This window comes from Euprymna scolopes, chromosome 35, assembly GCF_053919585.1.
Source record: "Euprymna scolopes isolate OS-2025 chromosome 35, ASM5391958v1, whole genome shotgun sequence".
Lineage (NCBI taxonomy): Eukaryota > Metazoa > Mollusca > Cephalopoda > Sepiida > Sepiolidae > Euprymna > Euprymna scolopes.
Window position 1 is genome coordinate 87,461,412 of NC_136516.1, and position 24,945 is coordinate 87,486,356.

General features: G+C 35.4%; 1 protein-coding gene across 1 annotated transcript; it reads right to left on the reverse strand.

Moving 5' to 3' along the window:
• Window positions 1–11,274: 11,274 nt before the first annotated feature.
• On the reverse strand, window positions 11,275–24,939 carry LOC145259982 (large ribosomal subunit protein bL32m-like). Its single transcript, XM_080117977.1, has 3 exons — window positions 24,785–24,939; window positions 14,017–14,256; window positions 11,275–11,501 (listed from the first exon to the last, which is right to left on the reverse strand). Exons 1-3 carry the CDS (start codon window positions 24,867–24,869, stop codon window positions 11,293–11,295), a joined length of 534 nt encoding a protein of 177 aa, XP_079974103.1. The 5' UTR covers window positions 24,870–24,939; the 3' UTR covers window positions 11,275–11,292.
• Window positions 24,940–24,945: the final 6 nt, after the last annotated feature.

A 24,945-nucleotide genomic window follows, 5' to 3' on the forward strand; every position in this document is an offset into this window, starting at 1 on the left:
GGTGGGGTTATACTGTTCGTTTCTGACTCCTGCTTAAAACCAACCTTTTTTTTTTTTTTTTTTTTTTTCTAATTCAAAGCAAGGTGACATTATCACATAGGGTGAGGGACGATGAAACCATAAAAAAAAAAGTTACCATGTGTTTTGACAAAGAAAATATGTATCACTTTAGTTTCTTTTTTTTTTTTTTTTTTTTTTTTCCAAAACTGACAAACTAAATGCATAAATCCTAACAACTTGATTTAATCATGTTGTACTCCCCCCCCCCCCATTGAAATTTGAATCGGCATGATTTTTTGTGGGTTCCTGTAATGTCAACATTTTCTGAATGAAAAAGTCTGACTCAAAATCAAAATGAGGTAATGGTATCACACGGGTGGGTGGGGGTGAAATAATCTGAAATCTAGAGAAGAAAAAAAACTGTACAGTATGTAAAATTGTCTGAAAAATTTTGATTATTCAAATTGGCACTTATAACGATAAACAAAATGAAAATTTTATATTGTACCTACTTGTCACTAAATGAAGATTGTATATTCCAAAAAATAGATAGTAATATTTTTTTTTTATTTTTTTTTTTACACTACGTAAAAGATAAGGCTGTTTTCCTAAAGAACATAAGGGGGAGGGGGGGGTAATCGTTTTTTTTTTTTTTTTTTTTTTTTTTTTTTTTTCACATGCATTAGAGTTGTCTGGTCTTGTCCACGAATATGTTGTATACCTGGCATCAAAACAGTAAAATTTTATTTTCTTAGATCAAAATAAAACTGCTTAATAAAATTGATTCTTGGAATTATTTTAATCTGTGACTAAGTGCACATATCATAGACATTTCTATATTATTTTAAATGCTGCTACAGGTGCTGATCTGAATAAGCACCATATTTAACTTTTTTTTTTTTATTTATTATAATCTGCATCGTAATTTGGGTCATAAAGGGTTAAAAGGTATTTTTTTGAAGCTGCCCAACACATGCCAGCATGTAAAACTGAATATGATGACATCTCTTAACATGGAAGAAACAAAGTGGTCAAATACCGACTTTATTCAGCATCATAAAGTCCATAATAGATGTTCCACTTTCTCTGACGGTATCTTAATGAGTGGTTGAACATGACCAGATAAAAACCTGTTCAATCGCCTGCTATGATATGGTCTTGTAGATGAGATTGATTCGATGAACAGCACCTGCTCAATCCATTCAAAAAACATCAATGAATTGTTTTTGTTCCCACTTTTCCTAACTCAAGGCAAAACTTTATAACAAATGGCCACCCTTTATCGTTTTCAAGCCAACATGTTGAACGGCTTTTAGAATTTGACTTCAAATTAACCCAACACATCACTTAAGTCCTAATAGATCATGCCACTAAATTTTATTTTTATAAAGTAATAACCTTCAAATGGCATCAATGAAATGAATGGCTCTCGTCTTGGAGAGGCTCCATGTTTTGACAAGTTTCCAAATCTTACTTTTCTTGATCTGAGATGGAATACGTACATCAAATCTGTTGCCAAGGCTGGTGGGATCGTTCTACCGCTCCAGTTGATATCTCGCTGTTGATACAACTCTCTATAATATACAAGAGCCAAGTACGTCCAAGGATGGAGTACTGTTGCCACATCTGGGTAAGAGCTGCTAGAAGCACCTTATCCTGCATTGAGTTCAAAAATAGACTTTGTAGCCTAGTGGGGGATGCCCTTTTCTCTTCCCTCAACCTCTTTCCTACAAAAGATGTTGCAAGCTTGTCTCTGCTTTATTAATTTCATGTTAAGTGTTCGTCTGAGATCTAATCTATGATCCCCCCTGGTCTGACTTTCATGAAAAAAACTTTAGCTGCAACCACTATCAATAATTTCCCCCACTCTTTATCTGTGCCTAACCTAAAGCTTCTTTTTCAGAACTGCATGCCTGTGGAACTGTTCCGTTTTCCTGCTTTCCAATTGACTACAATATGGTAGTGTTCAAGTCCAATGTGAACAAGTTCTTGATGAGCCATCCCCTTAAGTAATCCAAATTTCCACTACTATAACTATGACATTTTCCCATTGACTACTGTACGCTTATAAGTCCTTATCCTGGAGTGGCCTTTGACCCTTGATAAGTGGTGACTCCTTTGTGTAAAAAATAAAGGTACTGACCTTCAAATGGCAAGTGTCAAAATTTCAACTCGATTACAGACTTGTATGAAGCTATTTTTGCAACTTTTTTTTAAATGGAAAAAAATTTGAATTTCATGTTGATAAATCCTTGTGAAGGGGGTGGGGATACTGTTCGCCCTTGAATTTAACAAAATTTAAAACCAGGTGTCTGCTCCCGGGCCTCCTACTTGCTTCCTCATAAAATTTAACTTTTTTTCCAAATTAATAAAACGTCGATTTGCAGTTTTTTGGAATATGACATCTTCATGATGAGTATTGTATTTTTTTTTTTTTTTTTTTTTTTTTTTGTTACATTTCAAAGATTTATTAAATGTGCTTGTAAATAAAATTATGCACGATTATTATTGTTAGACAGATGGATAATACCCAAAACTAAAAATATTTTGGATAAATCTGACTCTAGATCTTGAGTATTATTTGCACACTGTTTCGGTCGATGTGATCACTAGGGCTGTGACAACAGCATATTTTCACTGTTTTGACTCTTGAGTATATATCCGTTAATATATAATATAAATATGTGTGATTCTCGGTTGATTGTGTACCTGTGTCAAATATATTCCTGAGAGTCAAAAGAATATTCTATTATCACAGCTCTAGTAATCGCTTACACAATTGAAGGTCGGTTATATTGACCAAACATTGTGCTAATGGCACTCAAGATGAGAACATTAGTTCGATTGATACAATCGTCTCATCTAAAAATAAATTAAGGACTGTTAAAATTATTTGTTCAAATTTTGCAAGCATAGAAAAAAATAAAAATAAAAAATAAGTATATACTTTACACTTTTCTATGTGTAAATAAGTTTCCATGATCTGGAAAAGCTTGCCTTCCAAATTCAAGGCTATCAAAACAAATACTGATCAGTTGATGTAAATCAAATTACACACAAATATATGCCAGCTCTATTAACTTTATTATCAAGTACTTGTGTGTGTCCCTCATGGAAGGCTGTTTTGCTTGGTTTATAAGTTATCAGATGTTGAAATATACCATAGTGATCGGCATTATTCTAATCTCGCATGTACAATATTTCTGATAAAGAGTCCATAGTCAAGGGACAATCCAAAGGATCTTTTTATTGGCTACTACACCTCTCGGGGATATATATATATATATATATATACACACACACACACAGTGGTCGCGGGGAAATTTGTGAAACGATTTATTTTTTACAAAGAATAAGTTTTTCAAAGACAAATGTTATTATACTCAATGTAATCCGTGCACTACACTGCAGTATCTTAACCTAGAAATCCAAGCTTGTGTGGTGTTTTGAGGGGTAACTTGTAGGATATCATTCCAAGCACGTTTTCAAATCAAGTGTCACGTCAACAGTTCTGCGTCTTAAGAAGCTCCAAGGCATTTAAGTCTGCACTTTTGGAGAACCAATCAAAAAAAAAAAATAGCAATCACGCATTTTATTCCTGATCTAAGCTGACCTTCAAGTTTCTCGCTACCAAGGTATCTGAGTTAAAAGGAGGGGAGTCGTTCTTTCCATTTCTTTGGAATTCTGAAAAATCCATATTTTTATTTTCTGACTGAAATTCACTTGCCGTCCTAAAGAAACATGAAAATAAAGAAAAATAAAGAAATATTGATCAATTTGCATAGACCCCTTACAATTTTTAGGATTATATATATATAATCCTAACATAAAAACTTTTTTCATATTTAGCTACAGAATACTATAGGATTGACTAAAATCCTGATTTGTTGATGCAAATCAAATTATCCACAAATATATACCAACTCTACTTGTAATTATTTTAGTGTGAAGCATTACTGAATCAGATATATATATCTATATATATAGATAGATAAGTTACAAATCTAAACATATATATATACCCACACACAAAACTTGTACAAAAACTGACATATACAAGGGCCCAACACTATTTTTCGGACACTGATAAAAGTACTTCAAGGTGGTTACTAGTGCCAAAAACTTTTGAGATTGCAAGTACATAGTTGAGGAGTGAAAATCCACTAGTGTAATCATTATTTTAGTTTGGCTTTGATAAGTTTAGATTTTTGCGAAAACTTGCGCGACACTTTTTTCGGACATGACAAAATCCTATTTTATTAAGAGCCATGTATATGTTGCTGTATGCAAATTTTCTGCTTGTACACTTAGCTGTCATTATTAGAATCAATTATCTGTTCTATTCTACTGGCAAAACAAGTTTAATGAGGGTAAAATGCATTTAAAAAGTTGTTTGTTTGGCACGGAAGGTGGCCTCAGCATCAGAAGGATCATTTGAAGCTGTCGAAATCAACGGTTGAATACATGCGGAAAAAGAGATTGGCAAGAGGACTGAAAGGAGAATGAAGAGAACTGTGACATGGCTTTTGACATCTGGAGAAAATGTTACAGCAAGAAATGTGAATTGGATGTAAACATCCGAACTGTACAAAGAACGCTGCATAGGATTGGTTTGAAGTATGCAAAGGCTAAGAAAAAAAATTACACTAACAAAGGAGCAAGACTGGAGAGTGCTAAAAGGTGGTTAATAAAGCATGTTGACTTTAAGGTTATATTTACTCATGAGAAGAGTTTCAAGTTTGATGGGCTCGATGGATGGTGTACTTGGTCGAGAGCCTGTTGTACTGAACAAATGACAGATGGGAGGAGTTATGGTTTGGGGTATGATCTTTGCTAATGGAAATATATGGTTGGAGTGGACAGCGGAAGCTACAAACAGTTGCTGGATGAGAAAGCCTTACCAAGGATAAAAAGAGAGATGGTAAATGATTTCGTTCTACAGCAAGACAATTGAATTGCAGCATCCATGTGTCAAAACTCATGAAAGAATGGATGGCTGAAGTGAATATGACTACTTTGGAATGGCCTGCAAAAAGCCCAGATCTAAATTTAATGGAAAATGTTTGGGAAAAGCTTGCACAACTTGTCTATGATGGACCTGAAATAACAAAAGAGGCTCAACTATGGGAATAAATACTAGATGCCAAAAAACAACTAATAGAAACACGTAGAGATGTTATTGTGCATATGTTTGATCATTATGAAGAGAATTGAGAAAAGTTGAGAAGAAATGTGATATTACAGACTATTAACAGTTTTTCAACGATGTCTGAAAAATGTTGTGTGTGTTTTGTAAAAAATGATGAAAATTAAATATTTTTCGTTACCTAATCGATTTTCATCCATTTTTATTGCAGACATTGACTTTATATGTAAATGCTATGCGATTGAAGGAATTTCGCCACTTTATGGTACCCGGAAAGTTGAATACTAAAGTGTCCGAAAAATATTGTCGGGCCCTTGTATATACAAAATTAGTTATAAATCTAAACTTACATATAAGCCATGGTTAAAGTTATGAAGCACCAATGAAAATGAAAAATCGAAATTATTACTTAAATTTATATAAAGGTTAAGAATGGTGGAGTAAACATTAATAAATCTATTTTAACAACAATTTTTGCCTTTATAACAGCTTTTATTCGTTTTTGCATATTATTGACTAAATTGTTGCCAGAAGATCACGTAAAGAGGAAGTGATTTTGTCCCATATTCGCATAGGACACACGCACATAACCCACTTCTTCCTGCTAAAAAAAGAAGACCCTCCAGAATGTCTTGCATGCCAAGAACCTTTTACAGTAAAACACTTTCTTTTTGGACTGTGGCGATCTCGCGCAAATTATTACAATGTCAACAATATGAAAGAACTATTTAAAATAATAAACTCCAACAAAATACTAACATTTCTGAAAAAAATAAATCTATATAAAAGAATATAACTTTAATTCAATCCAACTTTACACCCCCCCCCCAAAAAAAAAGAAAGGAAGCACATCACCTAATGATACAAAAAGTCTGATTTGACTCACTGATTAAATTAAAATATCTATTCCAAAAAAAAAAAAAAAATTGGAACTCTGCATTAAATAACCAAAAAAAAAAAAAAAATGGTTGATATGCCATAAAACCAAATCAAACCAAATTAAATTGTTGCAGGTTGTAGTTGGTTGTTTTTGTTTTACGGCATATCAAACCTTTTCATGTTATTTAATGCCGAATTCGAATATTTTGAAGAAAAATTTTTTAATAGAATTCTTCCGTTTTCCTACTTTCCAGCTGACTACAATATGGTTGTCTTCAAGTCTAACGTAAACAAGTTCTTGATTAGCCGTTCCACTTGTTAACAAATTTACCGAATTTCCATTTACTAACGATTACTATATTGTCCAATTTCTACTGTACACTCTTTAACCCTTATCCTCGAGTGGCCTCTTGGCCTTGATAAGTGGTGCCGCCTATGTAAAAAAAAAAATTAAAAAAAATACATTTGTTGTTTTCAAGTTGGATTCTATTTAACTCATAGTTGGGACTCTAACAGGTACTACTACTCTGGGTCAGAGTGGACCTGGGAGCAATAGCAATTAAAGGGTGGCTCCACACTCCCCAAAGCCCGCAAGCTGGGGCCTCGCCACTGGATATAGTTTAAGGTCATATCCAGGACCTGCAGGTTGTAGGATCTATTTTCTGCCACTCTTCATGAAGTTTGGTCTCTGAAAGCTGCTTCTTTGGAGGCATTTTCAATTAAATATACTATTTTAGCAGTTGCAGGAATCAAATATTACCTGAAAATTAGGAAACAACTTTTAGTATAACAATGAATCATTTTGAATATTGCAATGAATTTAGTATAAAACTCAGCTAAAACTCTTGAACGACTTTAAAGCAAATAAATATAACAATCTACTTCTAAATATTTTACATTTGCTCTCAACTGTTCACTGTACAATTTTTAACCTTTAAATGCGTAGGTTTAAACTATTATCTAAGTTTTTTTATAGGCGATCCATAATTTTGACCGTGTGTGTGTGTGTGTGTGTGTGTGTATGTATATATGTGTCATTCACAGACAGCTATTTTGCTTGGTTTCTGAGTTATCCGCTGTTGAAACAAATACTGGTGAGTATTCTTTTTTGTAAATATCTACATACAATATCTCTAGTTTAAAAATAAATAAGGTAAATGGTTGGCTATAGTCAAGGACAACCCAAAGGTTTTCTTTTTATTGGCTACTACACTGAGGTGTAGGAGAGGATGCTACTTTTTTTTTTTTTTTTTCAAGGATTACTCCACTTAGCATTGTGAGTTTAGGATCAAGGGTAAGTGTTAAACATCAAGTATCATTTCTTTTTTCAAATCTTTGGTATGACTCGACTAAGAATTGAACCCCGGTCTCACAGCCCATGAGCTAACATTCTTATCATTATGCCAAATATGTTGGTTTTATGAAAAATGCTACAATGGAGCACTGTTATCTCTCTTCCTATATTTTATTTTTTTCTATTTATTTAAAACGAAAATACAACTCTGTTCTATATGAGTCGTGGAATTGCATTCATCTGCAAAGATCTAGCTAATTTGCATATTCTTTTAAACATTCATTTTAATTAATTCCCTATTAGTTTTTTCATGCAGATATTCCACATGATTTATACTTGCATAATATTTATGTAAAAAGGTTATAGTAAACACAAACCTTTTTCTATATATATTTATGTATGCATATACAGGGTGGTCGCTAGAAAAGCAGGAAATTTGGCAAACAACAATTTATTTTTACAAAGAATAATTTTTACAAAGTTTTTCAAAGACAAATGTTATATTATACTCATAAATACTCAAAATATCATCCGTGCACTTCACTGCAGCATCAAACAATAATTTATTTTTACAACATTTACATGGCACCAATCGAAAAATAGCAATCACGCATTTTATGATCCAAACTGACCTTCAGATTTCCTGCTTTTCTAGCGACCATCCTATATATATTGTAAAAAATTTTGACTATCAAACTCCTCTGTCAGTTTTTTGTCTACAGACATGAAACTTAATATATCGGGTATTTGAACACATGCAAAACTTTATATTTGAGTTTTAGCTGGAAAAAATTGGTGCAAAAGTGTGAAAATTAAAAAAAAAATGGAATTTCTCAAGTGAAGGTTGAACAACAGCATTAGGAATATGCATGCATAACGTAATAGCTATTGGTTCATATTTTAATTTTTAGCCTTACGGCCAACATATATATAGCTCAGGCATTAACGTCAAAGGAAAAAGTAAATCATAAACTAGATGTTTTAGTTTCGATTCTCGGTGGTGGTGTGCAAGTCATCTTTTTTAAAAATCATTGCTACATATTGGGTCCAATATAATATAATAAATACGAAATCTGCATTAATCAAAATATCATATTTAATTTAATATATACGGGTGATATGGTGGTCTGCTAGTTTCTATATATGAGAGAATTGGTTTCGCTTGGTTTCCAAGTTATAAGCCATTAAAACAAATACTGATGACTATTGTAAATATTTGACATGTGCAATTTTTTTTATTCACTAAAGCAACTGTCCAAAATGTGAACTTTCTACATTAATGCAAGCCTCACAATCGCATCTATAGTAGAAGGTATCATTCCTTCAAGTGATCGCGCCTTTGCTTGGACTGGCAGGTGATGAGAGCAAGGAGGGAAGAAGAAAAGAGAAACTCAATTTTGTAGATGGGTTCTTTATGTACTTGTGCCAGTAATTTGCATGTGATGATTAAAGGGACGAATTGGGGAGAACAGCGCGGTCAAGTTTTTAGACAGCTGAGAGAAGGCAGGCATTAAGAGTTGCTGTTGTGAATTAGAGGCTTTTTTCCTTTGACGGACATCTTTTCATTTTTGGGCATTCTTTCGTTCAAGTGTGAGTTGGGAGAGAAAAAGACTGCTGCTGCTGCTGTTGCCTACGTGAATAAGCAAAAGTTTTATGGGGAGAGGGGAACAAGAACAAAATCTGACTTTAGTCTACAGAATTTACATGACTGAAGTTGGAATTAATTCCTTGAAGATATCGTTTGGCCACAAAAAACTATAGACAATATTTTAGCAATGCACGGAAGCACAAATGTGTTCCGAAATTCCTGGCGTGTTTCATATGATCGCACACCTTGCTCCAATTTGATTGTGGTTGATTTTTAATGACATATCAATCCTATAGGTCATTTAATGCAATGAAAAGTTATCTATATATATAAAAGGCAAAATATATGTGCACATTCTGTATGTCCAGCAAAGGCATTTTTCACTGGGGTTCTTGGGGGGACGGTGTACTATGTCTTAGAACTGTTTATATACCGTCTAGATCATAATATGTAAGATTTGTGAACGCGTGTCGCGTCTAAATTTATTTACATCGACTTCTACACAATTCTTGCTATTTCGACCCCTCTTGTGTTGATTCGGCTTTTTCGTATCAAAGTGAAATTAATCTAAAGCGAAGGCATTGTTTCCGGTCCTCGTACCGGGAACGTCCAGAAAGCAATCAGCTTTTGATAAATGTGGGGGGAAACCCCTTGTATCAGACAATTGCTATTCAATTTGGACAATCTCTTGAAATGAGGAGCAACGTCTTTCTGTTACTCTTCCTTGCTGGCCTAGCGGGTAATGTCACGCTTTTTTTTACACTTTATTTTCCACCTTTGCCTCAAGGCTTCCGGTTCGATCCTACCTACCAAAACTTTTTTTTTTCATCTACCCCCCCCCCCGTAACACACACACACACCTACAAACACTCGGGCACCCCTCGCCAGTCTATTATATAAATCTCGCCTATCAATATGTACATATGTATGTTGTGCTAAAACTTTCGACACACAAGACCAACACTGACATAATTGGTATCGTTTGAAAGCGTAGTCTCTCAGCCAACAAATATCCAAAAATATTAATTCTTTTGCCATCAACTGGGCTGTTTTTTTACAAGGAGTCATCATACACCTTGTAATGATAAAGCTTAATTTGAACAGCGGTGATGTCATATGTCATGGTGGGCACGGCCACAAAATGGTTTGGTTTTTTTCTCTTGATGTTACAGGCTCGGGCCTGCCTGTCTGCCTACTACTTTTTTTTTTTGCGCTCGCATGGGTACTCGCTGCTGTTTACATTGTTTTTTTTAACAGCTTGGTTAATTTTTTTTTCTTTTTTCAAACATTTTTTTAGGGTGCCATTGATCAATACCCTTACGACAAAACCTGTCCACACCTGGGCAACGCCAGGTATCCTCGCTAGTCTATTATATAAAGGGGGCCTGTCTGTATGTGTGTGTGTGTGTGTCTGCCAAAAACTTTTGTCATCTGCATCTGATCAGATCGAAACTGGTACTATCTAAAAGGGCAATGCTCCGGATGCATAATATGTGAAAATTAGAAAAAAAAAAAAAGATTCATTCTGTGGCGGTCAACTAGACTACTTTTTGGAAGGGAAGGTGTCCCTTACTTGCGTCACTTTCTTCGCAAGTCACTCACACATATCAAACTAAAACAATGTCTAAAATGCTTATTTTGCAACGTCCTGACGTCATAAGCACTCATGGCCATGATGGGATGGCAAAAGCTTTTGTCCGTAAGTAGTTGCCTTCTTCCCCTCTTTTGCATTTTACATTCGAGCCCGGACACTGCAGCTTTTTCTTTTGGCGGTCACACGGGCACTCCCTGTTATTTTCCGGAGAATTGGCTTCTTTTCGTATCCTTTCTGTCGAAAAATCTGGTGGGGATGTTGTCACATACTTCTTTTTGGGGTGATTACATTTTCGTGTTTTTATCCGTTTTTAAGTATTTTTTATTTTTAAAATTGTTGTGGAGGCATTGACGTTGCCCATGATTATAATATATATATATATATATGTGTGTTCAATTCTTGACAGCACCTGTTTTGTAGCACCGGAACAATCATATAATTATTATGTCAATTTTTTTTTTTTTTTAACGTTTTCCCCCCTGACTGATCAGAAGAATAAAAATGCATTTGTTTTTGAAATTGTTATGTTAAAGTACGGTTAACCAATTACCCCCCTCCATCTATAGGGATGGGGGTAGAACTTTACAAGAAAACTTTATCGACAGTGCTCACGATGGAGTTGACATATAATAATGAAAAAGTGCTCAATATCCTTCGTAGAGCAGGTGTGTCCAAATGCAACTTCATGTGGACCGGGGACACGACAAATGAAACCCTCATCATTATTTAGATTTTTATTGATTTCTAACAACAAAAAAAACAAAAACAAAAAAAAAGATTATACATCAATTTTATTTTGGTGCATTTAATAATAAAGCTTTCGAAAACCATGTTGGTCGATTTTTTTGCATTTTTACAATATATTTATCCGAGTATTTGCTAGCATCTTCATTCTCGTAGAGGACGACCACTTCTTGCACGGGATGATTATATTTTAGAGTATCGCCAAACGCTTCCTGCATTAACTTGGTTTCTTCTCGCACTTTTTCGTAACAGTTTCCTGTTAAAAAAAAAAAAAGAAGATTTTTAGAAATTTCAATCGGAAAACATGGAAGACTAAAAAGTTTTTTATACTAGCAAATATATGGGTATCCATGCAGAATCCATGCTGAAATAACATTTAGAACGCCATTCTTAACGTGGGGCGGGGAGAGCATTTTGTAACTATTCTGTACTTTCACCTTACAATTTAACAAACAAAAGATACCGTAAATTGAATTTTATCTGTTTGGATAATTTATTTGAAAAAAAAAAAAAAAAATGGCTGTAATGATGCAAGGGACATAACTCTTCTCCAAATCTCTAAGGCAACAAGAAAGATAACCAAAGACAGAGTTACTGCTCTTTTTTTATAGAAAGTGTTTCTTATTTAAGCTGAAATTTGTTTCTAATCGACACCTAATTTAAAATAAACGTTCTTTAAAAAAAAAAAAGGCCTTTCTTCAAAAAACTTCTTTTTTTTTTTTTTTTTGCATTTATGCAGTTTAGTTAACAGTTGAGAAATCAAAACAAAACAATTTTTACCAAACCTAATAAAACTTAATTTTTTACCAACAATATAAGGTTTCTTCAATATTTGTCTTCTGAAATTCAATATGGCTGACTCATGTACTGATGTTGGTGCTTCATTTCTTAAAAAATAGTTAAAAAAAAAAAAAAAAAAAAATGAAAACTTTATCGACGTTGCCCACGATGGAGTTGACATATAGTAATGTAAAAGTGCTTAATATCCTTAGTAGAGCAGAGCAGGTGTGTCCAAATGTAACTTCATGTGGACCGAAGCACGACAAATTATTTACCCTAAGTCTAACTGTTCCCTCCTCTTCTCTCCGGCTTTAAGCTAATAGTATATAAGCAATTTTAATTTTTTATTAATTTTTTATTATCGTTTTAACAAAAAATTAGCAATCCTCTCCAAACAAAATCGAATGCCAGTTTTTATCTACTTGTGTTTAGTTTCTCCATTTTAACATTATAAAAACTGGTAGAAAACTAAATTTGGGTCTTGTACAGTTTAATCAAAACATTAAAAACTGAAAATATTTAAAAAAAAAAACAGTTATATTGTACATATCCGTTTTGGACTGAAGATCTCCCCCCCCCCCAAAAAAAAAAATTCACTTAATTTGATCGAATAGTTTTTTGTTTTTTTTACAACAGAAAAACATGTTTTTATGAGAGCACATGGAATTCAGCCATCTTTTAATTTTTTGAACACGCCATGGGGAGATAACTCAATTTAAAGCACCGACACTCCCTCCCCATCTTAAATACTAGCTTTTCTTCCTAACAATCGAACCTTTTGCTCGGTATCATAACAAATTTTTTCGCTGTTAAAAAAAAAAAAAAAAAAAAAAAAAAAACTTGATGAAATTAAGTGGATTTTTTTTTTTTTTGGAGAACTTTGTTCCATAACAGATACGTACAATATAACCTTTTTTTTTTTTTGATATTTTCATTTTTTAATGTCTTGATTAAACTATACAAGTACCCTAAATGTTAATGCGTTTGGTAAAAGGTATTTCTTGTATATTCCGTTTATTTTTGATTTCTCGATTGTTAAAAAAAATTTTTTTTAATGTCTGTACTGACGACAAGAGCCATAACTTTTCTATCTCCAAATTTCTTTGAGGCAAAGGAGATAACAAAGGATAAATAGTTACTTCCCTCTTAAATATACACTAGCAGGGCTACCTGGCATTGCCTGGAGTAAAAGTTTAACACAATTCTATTAAACCTTTCCATCTTTTCTCTACCCTGCCACCCCCTCCTGCAGTTTCACCCTCTCTCTCCCAGTTCCACTTTTTCTTTTCCACCAAGTCCATTTCTCTATCTGGCTATACTTACACACAAAAACAACTTAGTTTTATAGATTCCTCAAGAAATGAGTTGGCATAAGGGAATTAACTCATTGATTAAAAAATCAGAGTTAATTTTTTTTTTTTTTTTTTTTTCTTTACACAGTGATCACCACTTATCAAGGCCTGGAAGCCACTCAGGGATAAGGGTTATTGCAAGTAAATTACGTTTGTGTGGAGATTTGATGAAGTGTTTACTTAAGGGGGCGGTTCATTAGGAATTTGTTAACATTGGACTTGAAGACATCCAAGTTGTAGTCCGGTGGGAAGCAGGCAGACGGAACAGAGTTCCACAATTCTCTTTAGTTAGTACAAATCAGTCTTAAAAAAAAAACAAAAAAAAACACTCAAACCCACCTCCGTGGTAACACCTCTACAAATTTATGCTCCAAGAATGAATATCTTTTTCTAAATTTTAGCTGCTATTTATCTGGGGCTAATGCTGACTAAGAAAATACTAACTTTGTGGGTATTTGTTTTGTTGATTTTCTTTTTAGTTTTAGCAGGACATACAAACACATACAGACATTAAGCTTTCATTTCATAGATTGTTTATTATTTCTAGATGAAATCTGTTTCTAGCAGATACCTAATTTGAATAAATGTCCTTTAACATGTCCTATGTGAATGCTGATTTTTTAAATTTTTTTTACTTACCACATATGGTGTGGCTTTCGTGCCAATGACCACATTCTACGCAAGAAATAAGATTCTTTTTCGGTCTTGCAGCCTCAAAATGACCAATTTCACTCATTTTTCGGATCCATCTTTTTTCCAACGATCTCCGGGATTTTGGCACGGCCCAAAGAGTCGAACCAAAAATAGACTCTAGAACGGAGGATTGATTATGTGGATATTTCTCATTGGCTCCAAGAGTTTGAAGACACAAAGCAGGCCCTGACAAAATAAAATTAAACAAAGGACTATTAATTATAAATACAAGAAAAATAAAGATAAAATATTAAAAATAAAATAAAATAAATAATATTGAGTTGATACTTAATCCCTATATTATTAAGTTTAAGTAATAGACATTGAAACAAAATAATTGATTTTCAATTTTTGCGAAATTTGCTCATTTTACAATAGTAATAATATGCACATTTGAAAGTTCAACACATGTCTGACGAAGGTAATTTCCCGAAATATAACAATACAGATCCTCTAATGCAAGTAAGAACACAATACATGTAAAATATTAAGTGTGTGTGTGTGTGTATATTGTATTAATAAAGGTGAATCTGCATAACTTATTCCACCATTATAAGAGGAGAGAGGCTCGCCAAGACAGTTTTCCAGGGGAGTCAGAGGAGGAAAACAGAAGAAGAGATAGGAAGAAAACATCACAGAATGGACAGGATTGAAACTGAGTGAGGCATTCAAACATGCGGAGGACGGGGAAAAATGGAGAGGATGGTTGATAGGTCATCTGTAGCGCCCCAATGGCAACTACCATGGGGAAGATGAAGGTGAAGATATTCTAATTTGCTTTAGTTTGGGTCTATCCATTACACCTCAGCATTGTATTGCCTTCTATAAATTTAAATTTCCTTTTAATAAAGTGGCAGGTTGGAGGGGGGGGGTGCTTTGCTTTGCCCGGATGTAAAATATACCTAAATATAATATTTTAATTTGTCCAGATTCAGTATATATTATTACAGAGTTATTATGCATTTCAAAAGTTAAAAGAAAAAAAAAAAAAAAAAAAAAAAAAAGAGAAAAAGTAATTGGGTGCCATCAGCTAGAATCGAAACTGAAAACAAAACTGTAGCATTCAAAGCTGATGACGTTACCACTGTACCAACGTGACACGCATATGAACTGATTAAAAATTAAAAATAAACTAAGATGAATGTACAAAATGTTGAACGATTTTTTTTCAATTTTGACCCCTTAAAAACTATTTTAACCGGCTAAAGACCCACAAAAGAACGGCCTGTAAAAAATCCAATCATTTAGCACCGCTCTGTGAATTTTAGTTTTGGAGAAGATAGAGTTTGAAAATATGGAGACAGACAGACATATAGCCGTTTATATATTAGATTTCCATTAATAGAACATGCATTAATAATTTTCATTAATAAAATTCTTGACATTTCCAATCCTCTCATAATATTCATCATTACCATTATCTTTGGATGGCTTTTGGCTTTGATAAGTAACTAGCAGAGCTATCCGGCATTGCCCAGGCCAAAGTGTAATATATTTCTATTAAAACTTCTATCTTTTTACTTTTCTATCTTTCGATCTTTTCCCCGCTTCCCTCTCCCAAACCCATCTTCCTTCTCCACCTAGCCTATTCCTCTTCAGACGGGCATACATACACACACAGGCAAAAAAACTTCCGTTTATATAATAGACTAGCCTGGGTGCCCAGCATTGCCCGGGTGTTTGGAGGTGTGTGTTGAGCAAAAAAAAAAAAAAAAAATAGTGGTAATAGACAGGCAGGCGTACCGCGAAGCAGGAAAAGAAAGTGAAAGAAAATCTGACATCTTACCGCTACTCCATGACACGACCGGAAGTTTGGAATATCAAAATTAGACAAAGTCAATCCAACCGATACGATAACTTGCAAAAATGGCTCGCAAAATATTGAACCCCTCCTTATAGAAAACTGCCCAGTTGAGGGTGAAGGAATTAATGTCTTTGACCAATTTTTCGATATTTGTCGTCCAAGACGTCGAGCTTCAAAATGATACCAATCTCATGAAAATCTGTTGCCTCTGTCAAAAGTTTTAGACAGATATACAAACATACATTTAAACAGACAGGTGATATTTATATTATAGATTACTTGTAGAATTAATCCGCATTTTTTTTTTCTATATTAGCACATAATGACAATGAAAAAACAACCTTCTCTGATGGAACCTGGTCCAGTTGACCCTCAGAGAATGAATACTTTTTTTACATTTTAGATATTTTTTACATCCAGTGCAACGCCAACCAAGAAACTACTAATTCTGTCGGTTTTATTGTTTTTTAATTTTGGCTGAACATACACACATATACTGGCCTTTTATATAAATAATAGTTGGCCCATTAGTAAAATAAAATAACAAATGGTTATGATTAATCCCAAAAATCCTAAAAAATAAAACTACTTGATCAATTTATGTGATTTCTGGCATACAGTATTTTCTTTCCATCATGAGTACTGTTAGATTTCCGATCCAGTCTCGAGCGCTCTGGTTATCCTCAATCCTTGCATGAAGATTAGTATGTAGATCTGTTCTATTCCGGCTTCGTCAAGGGTAGGGGAGTCCATCATCGAAAATGTACCACCCAGCTTTATCCCACCAAGCTCAAAAACACATGGGGGAAAAAATCTTTGAAAAATGGTACCAAACCTGGGTATGGGTTAATATACTTGTATCCCTCTGGAGTCACTAGGTTACACTTTGTTTTCTTTAGATAAAGAAGGGCATGTAATGGGAAGGTTATTTTGGGTAGCTCAGCAAGAAAGCATAAATGTTCAACAAAGGCAAAAATGTTTAACAAAGGCAGAAATGGGAAAGAGTATAACAGGGCCGACACTGCACCATCCACACCGGGTGTCTCTAACCTCATCGAAATGCAACTGATATGACAGGTACTCTTTTGATCGTATGTTGTCCTGTCACAAGTTGGCCTATTGATTGCCTCCACAGATTGTGTTTCTGTCGTGGAGCGATTTGCATCTCAACCTTATCCTGTGTAGTCTCCGGGTACATTGATCCCTCCACTGGTCCCTGCAGCTCACTGAAAAATGAAGAGTCCTCACCACAAATAAACACAACTCTGGTTTATAAAAATAACAACTATTTATTAATTTCATTACTTCATAACAGCTACTGTCTAAATTGAGGTGACTGACTATAGCAGTGAACGGTGTATGACCAGACAAGTAAAGTCACAGATTTCCCATTAACAATTTTAAGCATTTGAGACCGAGGATGACCAACAACACCCATTATCACCACACTTTTGAATGGCTTTGTGCCTAATTTGTTAAAATTGTAATCTTTTTATATTTTGTGCAAATATATTTTTTAAAGTAGACACAGCGGCCTAGAAAGAAAATGGTTGCTGAGTTTGAGTTTTATTTAAAAATCAATATAATGGATCCGAACTGCACCAACCACACCGTGTGTCTCTAACCTCGTCGAACTGAACCCGATATGACAGGTGCTTTTTCGATCGTACATTGTCCCGTCACATGTTGTGTTTCCATGGTGGGAAGCTTTGCCTCTCAACCGAATCGCCCCCTATCCTGTATAGACTACGGGTACATTAATCCCCCCACTGGTCCCTGCAGCTCACTGCAGAATGAAGAGAGTCCTCACCACAAGCAAACAGAACTCCGGTTTCTAACAATAACAACCACTTATTAAGTTCAATACTCCACAACGGCTACTGTCTAAATGGAGGTGACTGACTATAGCAGTGAACGGTGTATGACCAGACAAGTAAAGTCACAGATTTCCCATTAACACAGGCTAGTTAACATCATAACATCAGGCCCCAAGGGCCCCACCAAGTCGGGAGCACTTGACCAGCCCAGCCGTTCAGTTTGCTGGCTACGACTCTACTCATCTTAGAATTCCTTTTTTTAAATCCGACCCCCTTTTCCCCACCTCTCCCTTGGAGAGTGGTTAAAAACATTCTCTCTTCTTCTCAGAGCCTCCCCCTGTTTCATCCACTCAACACCTCTCTCTCCCTTTCCTAGGAGGGGGGGTGGTTTCTCACATTAATATCTATTGGCAGTCCCCTGAGTTTCTTTCGCTCAGCACTGTGTGTGTCACTTCTAATACAAACATCTCCTTTGACATCTCATAGATAATTCCAAATCTGTCTCCATTTTTGAGACAATATACCATCTGGTTTGCTTGTAACAAGCCCATAATGACATATCGGCAGCTGATCCTATTTTGCTACCTAAATATTTGCATTTCTCTGCACTCCTCCACCCCATCTCGTCCGGTCAAACAACTCCCTCACCGCAATATGCACATCGCTGCATGCATTCATGACACCATGAACACAAATCCGGAGAATCAAATTTTATTTTTTTGGTTTGTTTTTATTTTTATCAAAGCAACAACAGAAGTGAAAAAGAAAAGCAAAGGCGAAAATGAAAGTCTTAAAATTCTCAATTTCAGGATAGCACGGCAGGGTTAAAGCTCTCAGTGCATTAGAAATCGACAGTCCAATTGTTTCCTCAGTCACAAGGATTACTCACCGAATCAGAATATGAAAGTTAAGCAAAGTTTAAATTGACCAAACGCACATGAATGTGCCAATTCCAAAGTCATTATAGTTCAAGCCGACAGCCGTTAAACAAAACAACAAGAAAACCACATAAGATATTTAGGAGGAGAGAAACCATGTCAGAAATAGAGAATAAAAATGAACTAGTCACCGACCTTTCCATTGGGGTTAAATTCACATGAGCAACATTAATTCACATACGATGATCTCATGCAATCCATGATGCTCTCCACTTCTTTTTTATATTTCCCTTTTTTTGTCTTCTTAATTTTTTCTCTCTCTCTCTCTTTATCTTTTCTTTTTATTCCTTCTTTCTTTAATAAAGAAGGATATCCAGGACTCGCAAGATTTAAGACCATATGCCTTATTTAGTTAAGTCGAATCCACGGCTTGCAAAAGCATGACGACCTCATGTAGGGTACTTCCAACACGAGCTACACCAAATTTATAATTGTATCTCCGTTCGATATGAAATATCTTTGCATTTATCTTTGTTGCTTTCACAAGTTAGCGCTACAAACTTGAGGCTTTGTGCCACCCGCCTTGAGGGTAGGAAAGTTCACATATGCATAAGTTCTTGTTTAGACAATTGATTCATTTCACAACTCGCTTATCGCGTTTAGTTCAAACTGTCATTCCCTGTCCACCAAACAGTGTAGATTTTTCGGCCACAAGATAATCTTGTATGTTGCTTTCCCTTGCTAACGCAAACTGCATGGGACTTTTTTCATCTTTGCTGCCGATTTCCTCTTTTTCACAAGCAACTCTCTTTTCCATGCACGCCTACGCGTTACACGAAAAGGCTTAAATTGATTGACCAATTTCGATTGTCTGATTAAAAGTTTCCCAAAGGTTCCGCCTGCTTGTGTGACGCAGCGGATTCAGACAATGGTAGCCTCTAATGGCAAGGTAATCTGGTGACACCCGGTACTAGAAATGTCACAGTACATCTACCATACATATTTTTCTGTTTCTTTTTTTTCATATGAGGATGGAGGGAACTCTGGAGTAACGCCTAAAAATTAGTACAAAACGTTTCCTGGTTTTCTTTATCTTATCTTTGATTACTTATGTTATTTAGTTAAGACTTTATATCACGCCTTGTATAAAATATGTACAAAACAGGAAGTTGCTAATATCAGGAACTAATTTTAACCTGACACCGTTTCTGCAGATTTTGAGTTGCAAATCCTTTTGATTCGTCAAAATTATTCTGGCAAATTCTAATAAATTAAAGCTATAAAATTTTAATAAAAACACATGATTTTTAATGAAAAATTTGGCACAAAGCCGAAAAATCGGGGATGTGGAAAAGCCAGTCTTAACAAACTACGCTAACCTAACTATTTCCTACTTTCATTATACTCTCACCACAATACCGCATTCACACTATACATCCATCAGCGTATACATCCTTGATCAATCACTATAAAAACCATTACTAACCTACTTAAAACCCATATTTTATACAGGGTGACCCCCCCCCAAAAAAAACGGGCCCCACTCTAATTAGGCCCCGTTTCTTAGTGTTTTGTCCGAATGAAATGAAACTTTGGTCATAACTCGTTTATTATATTCAAAACATCACATCAAAACACTAGGGTCTTTGGCCTTTTTTCTCCGTTCTACAGCATATGTTCTAGATGGCCTCCATTTAGCTTCTTTTTTTTTTTTTTTTTGGGGTCACCCTGTATAATACTAGCAGGCCACCCGGTGTTGTCCGGTCGTAAGATATGCTTAAATATGATATTTTCATTCATGCAGATTACGCATTTATTATTATAGAGACAAAGAGACAATTCTCTATTGATTATTATATCGAATTTAATATATGAGATCAACAAAAATATATATATATGACTTGAGTGCTATCAGCTAGAATCAAAACCAAAACATACAATTCTACACCGTCATTCCTTAGCCTCTGAGCCATGCCCATACACATATAGAAATTCACCTGTCATCATCCCTTTTTTAAAAGATGGAATCGCCCAATCGGCAAAGACACGATTTAAGCAAGGGAGCAAGGTCTATAAGAGTTTTATAATTATATAGATGCAACGGAAGAGGGTTATGGATATAAAAATTTTGGTGCTAATGCAGAGAGTGATCTGCGCTATTTTTTAAATCGTATTTCCACGTTTAATTAAAGTTTTATGATATGTTCTTTTATTGAATAATAAGGTTAAAGTACAGAATAGGTACAAAACACCCTCCCTTCCCCATGTTAAGAATGGCTTTTTAAATAATAACGTTATTATTTCAGCACGATCACTCTCTGCATGAGTACCAAAATTTTATATACAAAAAGATAATGAAATAAAACGAGGTTAGTAAAAAAGGCCACCACATATTACTAAACTATGGCAAATACACTGATTTGCCAGTTGAAAGAGTGATGCGGGTCCAAATGTTTTATTACAACACCTCTTACAAAAACCTCAAAAGGGAACCCACTCTTCTGGTAAATAAAACGATCTGTCAGCTAATTGGGGATGGGAAAGGGAATTAATGGGACAAACTAAAAATGGGACCTAATGATCGAATTAATGGGACAAGCTAAAAATGGGACCTAATGATCACTCTCACACATTAGCTAAGTTATGAACTTAAAATGCCTAAATAAAAAAAAATAAATGGAACCTAAACTAAACTTAAACTTGACTTGAAAAACAAGACAAATGTAGACGTTTGTTTCCTAAACCCAAATTCCTTTTGCCTAAGGTACGCCCAAATACCACTCAAGACTTGCCCCACTTGCACGACAGACACCCACCTTTCAACAAAGTCAGACAAAGAGTGTTTAATCCTCTCGGCCCTTATGCAGACTTTCAAATAATGACAGAAGATTCAAATAAGGTTAAGAGGAGCAAAGTCCTCAACTCCGTAGACCACGCCTCTCATCTCCACTAGTAATGTCAGAAACAATTGTCTTCTAATCCCTTCAGCTGTCAGAGCCCAATTGCTACAAACATTGATGGGTTCCAGGTTGGAAGACAACATGGTCAGGATGTGAACTATGAGACCTACAACAAACTCAATTGGTGGCACAATGATGTGACAGAGAAGGCGTGATATAAAGTCTTATCCTTATTGCCAGACCGTTTACAAACAGACAAATTAACCAAGTCAACTTAGTGCAGTTTCTTACGAACCAAGAGCGCATTTCAGATTACCAGAGATACTTTGTTATTAGTGAGACATCAAGACCTGAGTGCCCAAGGCCAGACTAAGCAAAGCTACTTCCTTGTCAACGCAAGCCCCTCAATCATATCATTCCCTACAGATCCCCCACTAACAACTGACATAATGACTTTCAGGACAATAGCAGGGTGTCAGAGACGCTTTCTTTCACCCTTATAAGCGCAATGACTGCTTCCCTCAACCCGTTTACACATTCAATCTTAGAAATAGAGTTGAAGTGTGTGTTAACACATGGAATACTCAGACCATTTTCAGAAGGATGAAGAGAACATGGAAGCCTTCTCAAGCCACAAGAACTGGAAAAAAAGCTTGCTGCAAATAAAGCAGGAGTGGAAGAATCGAAAGATGATATATGAAGATCAGATAGATGTGAGAAATACAGACCTACACTCTCCCCTTTAACGAAAGATTTCTGCAGGCAAATAAAACAGCCTCCCCCCCCCCCAAGTACTGATGGTCCACCCTATTGAAAGCTTTGGACTGATCTAAATAGATCAGCACAGCCTCAGTCTCACTTTATCAAATGCAGTTTATCCTAAATTGCCTTGTCCTTCACGAAACATGTTTGTTTGGAGCTAATCAGGCTAGCTGGGGCAAGCTTCAGACGATTGGCAAGAATCTTGGCCAAAATTTTTGACTTTGTGTTAAGCATTGTTAAGGGCTGATAATTATCTATCCCATCCCCAATATTTTTGTTTTTTGTGTAATTTCAGGATACGTATGGTAAAGTATTTCGTTGGTTGTTTTTGTTTTATGGCATATCAAACCTTTTCGGGTTATTTAATGCCGAATCCAAAGATTTTGAAGAAAAATTTTTTAATAGAATATATTTGTTGTTTTCAAGTCGGTTTCTGTTTAACCCATAGTTGGGACCCTAACAGGTACTACCACTCCAGGTCAGAGCAGAGCTGGGAGCAATGGTAATTAAAGGGTGGCTCCACACTCCCCAAAGCCTGCAAGCTGGGGCCTCACCAATGGATATAGTTTAAGGTCATATCCAGGACCAGTAAAGTATTTGGAGATGGAGCCGTTCCTAAACCAGGAGTTAAATAAAACTGTTAGCAAGAGAACAAAGATGTGCGATACTCTCAAATACACTTCGTAGGGCTGTTCATCAATCCTTGCAGATTTGTTAAAGCTGACTTGCTTTAAGGCTTCAATGACTTCATCCTTCACTATACTACCTTCACACTTAACTGCTTCAGTTGCTGAAAGATGAGAAAAGTTATCCAAATAGGCGTTGAACTGTTTAAATGACTGGGTTCCCTGAAAAAAAAGCTCTGGAAAGTGAGACCGAAAAGTCTTCAGAATGCCCTAGTTTGTGGTCACAGTAAATCCATCTGGCAATATGACATGTGCGATGTGCCGATCAGCCACATGTCAAAACTCTTCTTTTTTTTTTTTTACAAGGTGGTCACCACTTATCAAGGCCTGGAAGCCACTCATGGATAAGGGTTATTGTAAGTACAGTACGTTAGTGTGGATATTTTACAGTGTCTACTTAAGGGTGTGGTTCATCAGGAATTTGTTTACGTTGGACTTGAAGACATCCAAGTTGTAGTCAGGAGGGAAACAGGCAGATGGAACAGAGTTCCACAGGCGTGCAGTTCTAAGAAAGAAGCTTTGTTCATGGAATCTACGTTTTGATTTAGGCATAGATAAAGAGTGGGGAAAGTTTTTGACAGTGGATTCAGCTAGACGGGTGTTTTTTGTGAAAGATTGGTGAGGGGCGACCAGAGATTGGAGTTCAGACGAGCAGCTGCCATGGAAATAACGATAAAACAAAGATAGGCTTGCAACGTCTCTTCTGTGGGAGAGAGGTTGCAGGAAAGAGAAAAGGACATCCCCCACTAAGCCACAAAGTCTATTTTGTACTCTGTCAAGGCAGGATAGGTTCAGCTCCTGCCCAGATATGGCAGCAGTATTCCATCCTTGGACGTACTTGGCTTTTATATAACTCATCTGCATGTAGATCAGCGACCATTTTTATTGCCTCCTAAGGCATTCTTTTTAACCTAGCTCTAATCCCTATAGCTTGGTGCTCCTTTGTGGCCAAAGAGGCAAGCTGTGCTTTTATTATAGTAACATTCGCACCATTCCTCACTTCCATCGCCCGTAATGTGGTGACCTTTTTTTATGATCGCAGATGAGGGAGTCTATTGATGTGGCTTGGCTAGCTGTTGTGAATTCGGATTAGTGGCGCCCAGGTTATGTAATTTAATATTGTTATAAAGACCTGGCCAGAGTTAGTTTGAAAGTCAATTTTTAAAAATCTCGCAAGGATTATAATCAAGATTGTCGGCCCTTTTTAACTTCCGGTTTCTGATGTTCATTTGGCTGAATAATTAAACAGTTAAATATACAGGAAAACCATTTTTAAAATGGGGAAAGCGGGAGTAGGGGCTTCATGTTATCTTAATCATTTATTAGATGGGACCATATCTTGCTTGTCATCGTTGACCTGAATGGGAACCAGAAACCGGAAGTAAAAAAAAAAAAGCTCCCCCTCCTCCACAAATATCAATATAGAGCATAATTAATATAGAAAAAAAAAAAAAAAAAAGGTAATAAATGTTACCAAAGGCAGGAGAAGTCACTCTTCTACATACCTGGATACGTTTTTTGGTGTTTTAACTTATTTTAAAACATTTATTTAGTTTGAAACACAAGTAATGTGTTACGTTAGAACAAGAACAAAATGATAGACATGAGATGGTCATTTCTGGAATCTCGATAATCGCACAAAAATCGAAAATATGATGATTTGTAATTTATTCTGTGTTTTGTGTTATCACAATGATTGAACTAGTCTGAAGTCAAAAGTACAATATTTTCATTATTTCATAAAAGTACGTCAATGTCAAAAGGGACGACTGCATATTTGAAAAAAAAAATAAATAAATAACTAAGCAGGAAAACGAATATCGGAAAAGAACAATACATAAATACCATAAAAAATATATATACTTACTTTGTTCAGTAAATAAGCTGGCCCATCGAAAAAGTGTTTGTTCCAATTCTAATACGAGTCTCCTCAACATGTTGCTCGACGACATGCTGAAAATGACTACAAAGCTAGAAGCATAATAATATTGTTTAAATTTCAGCTTCCAAAATTATGCATAAAATTTA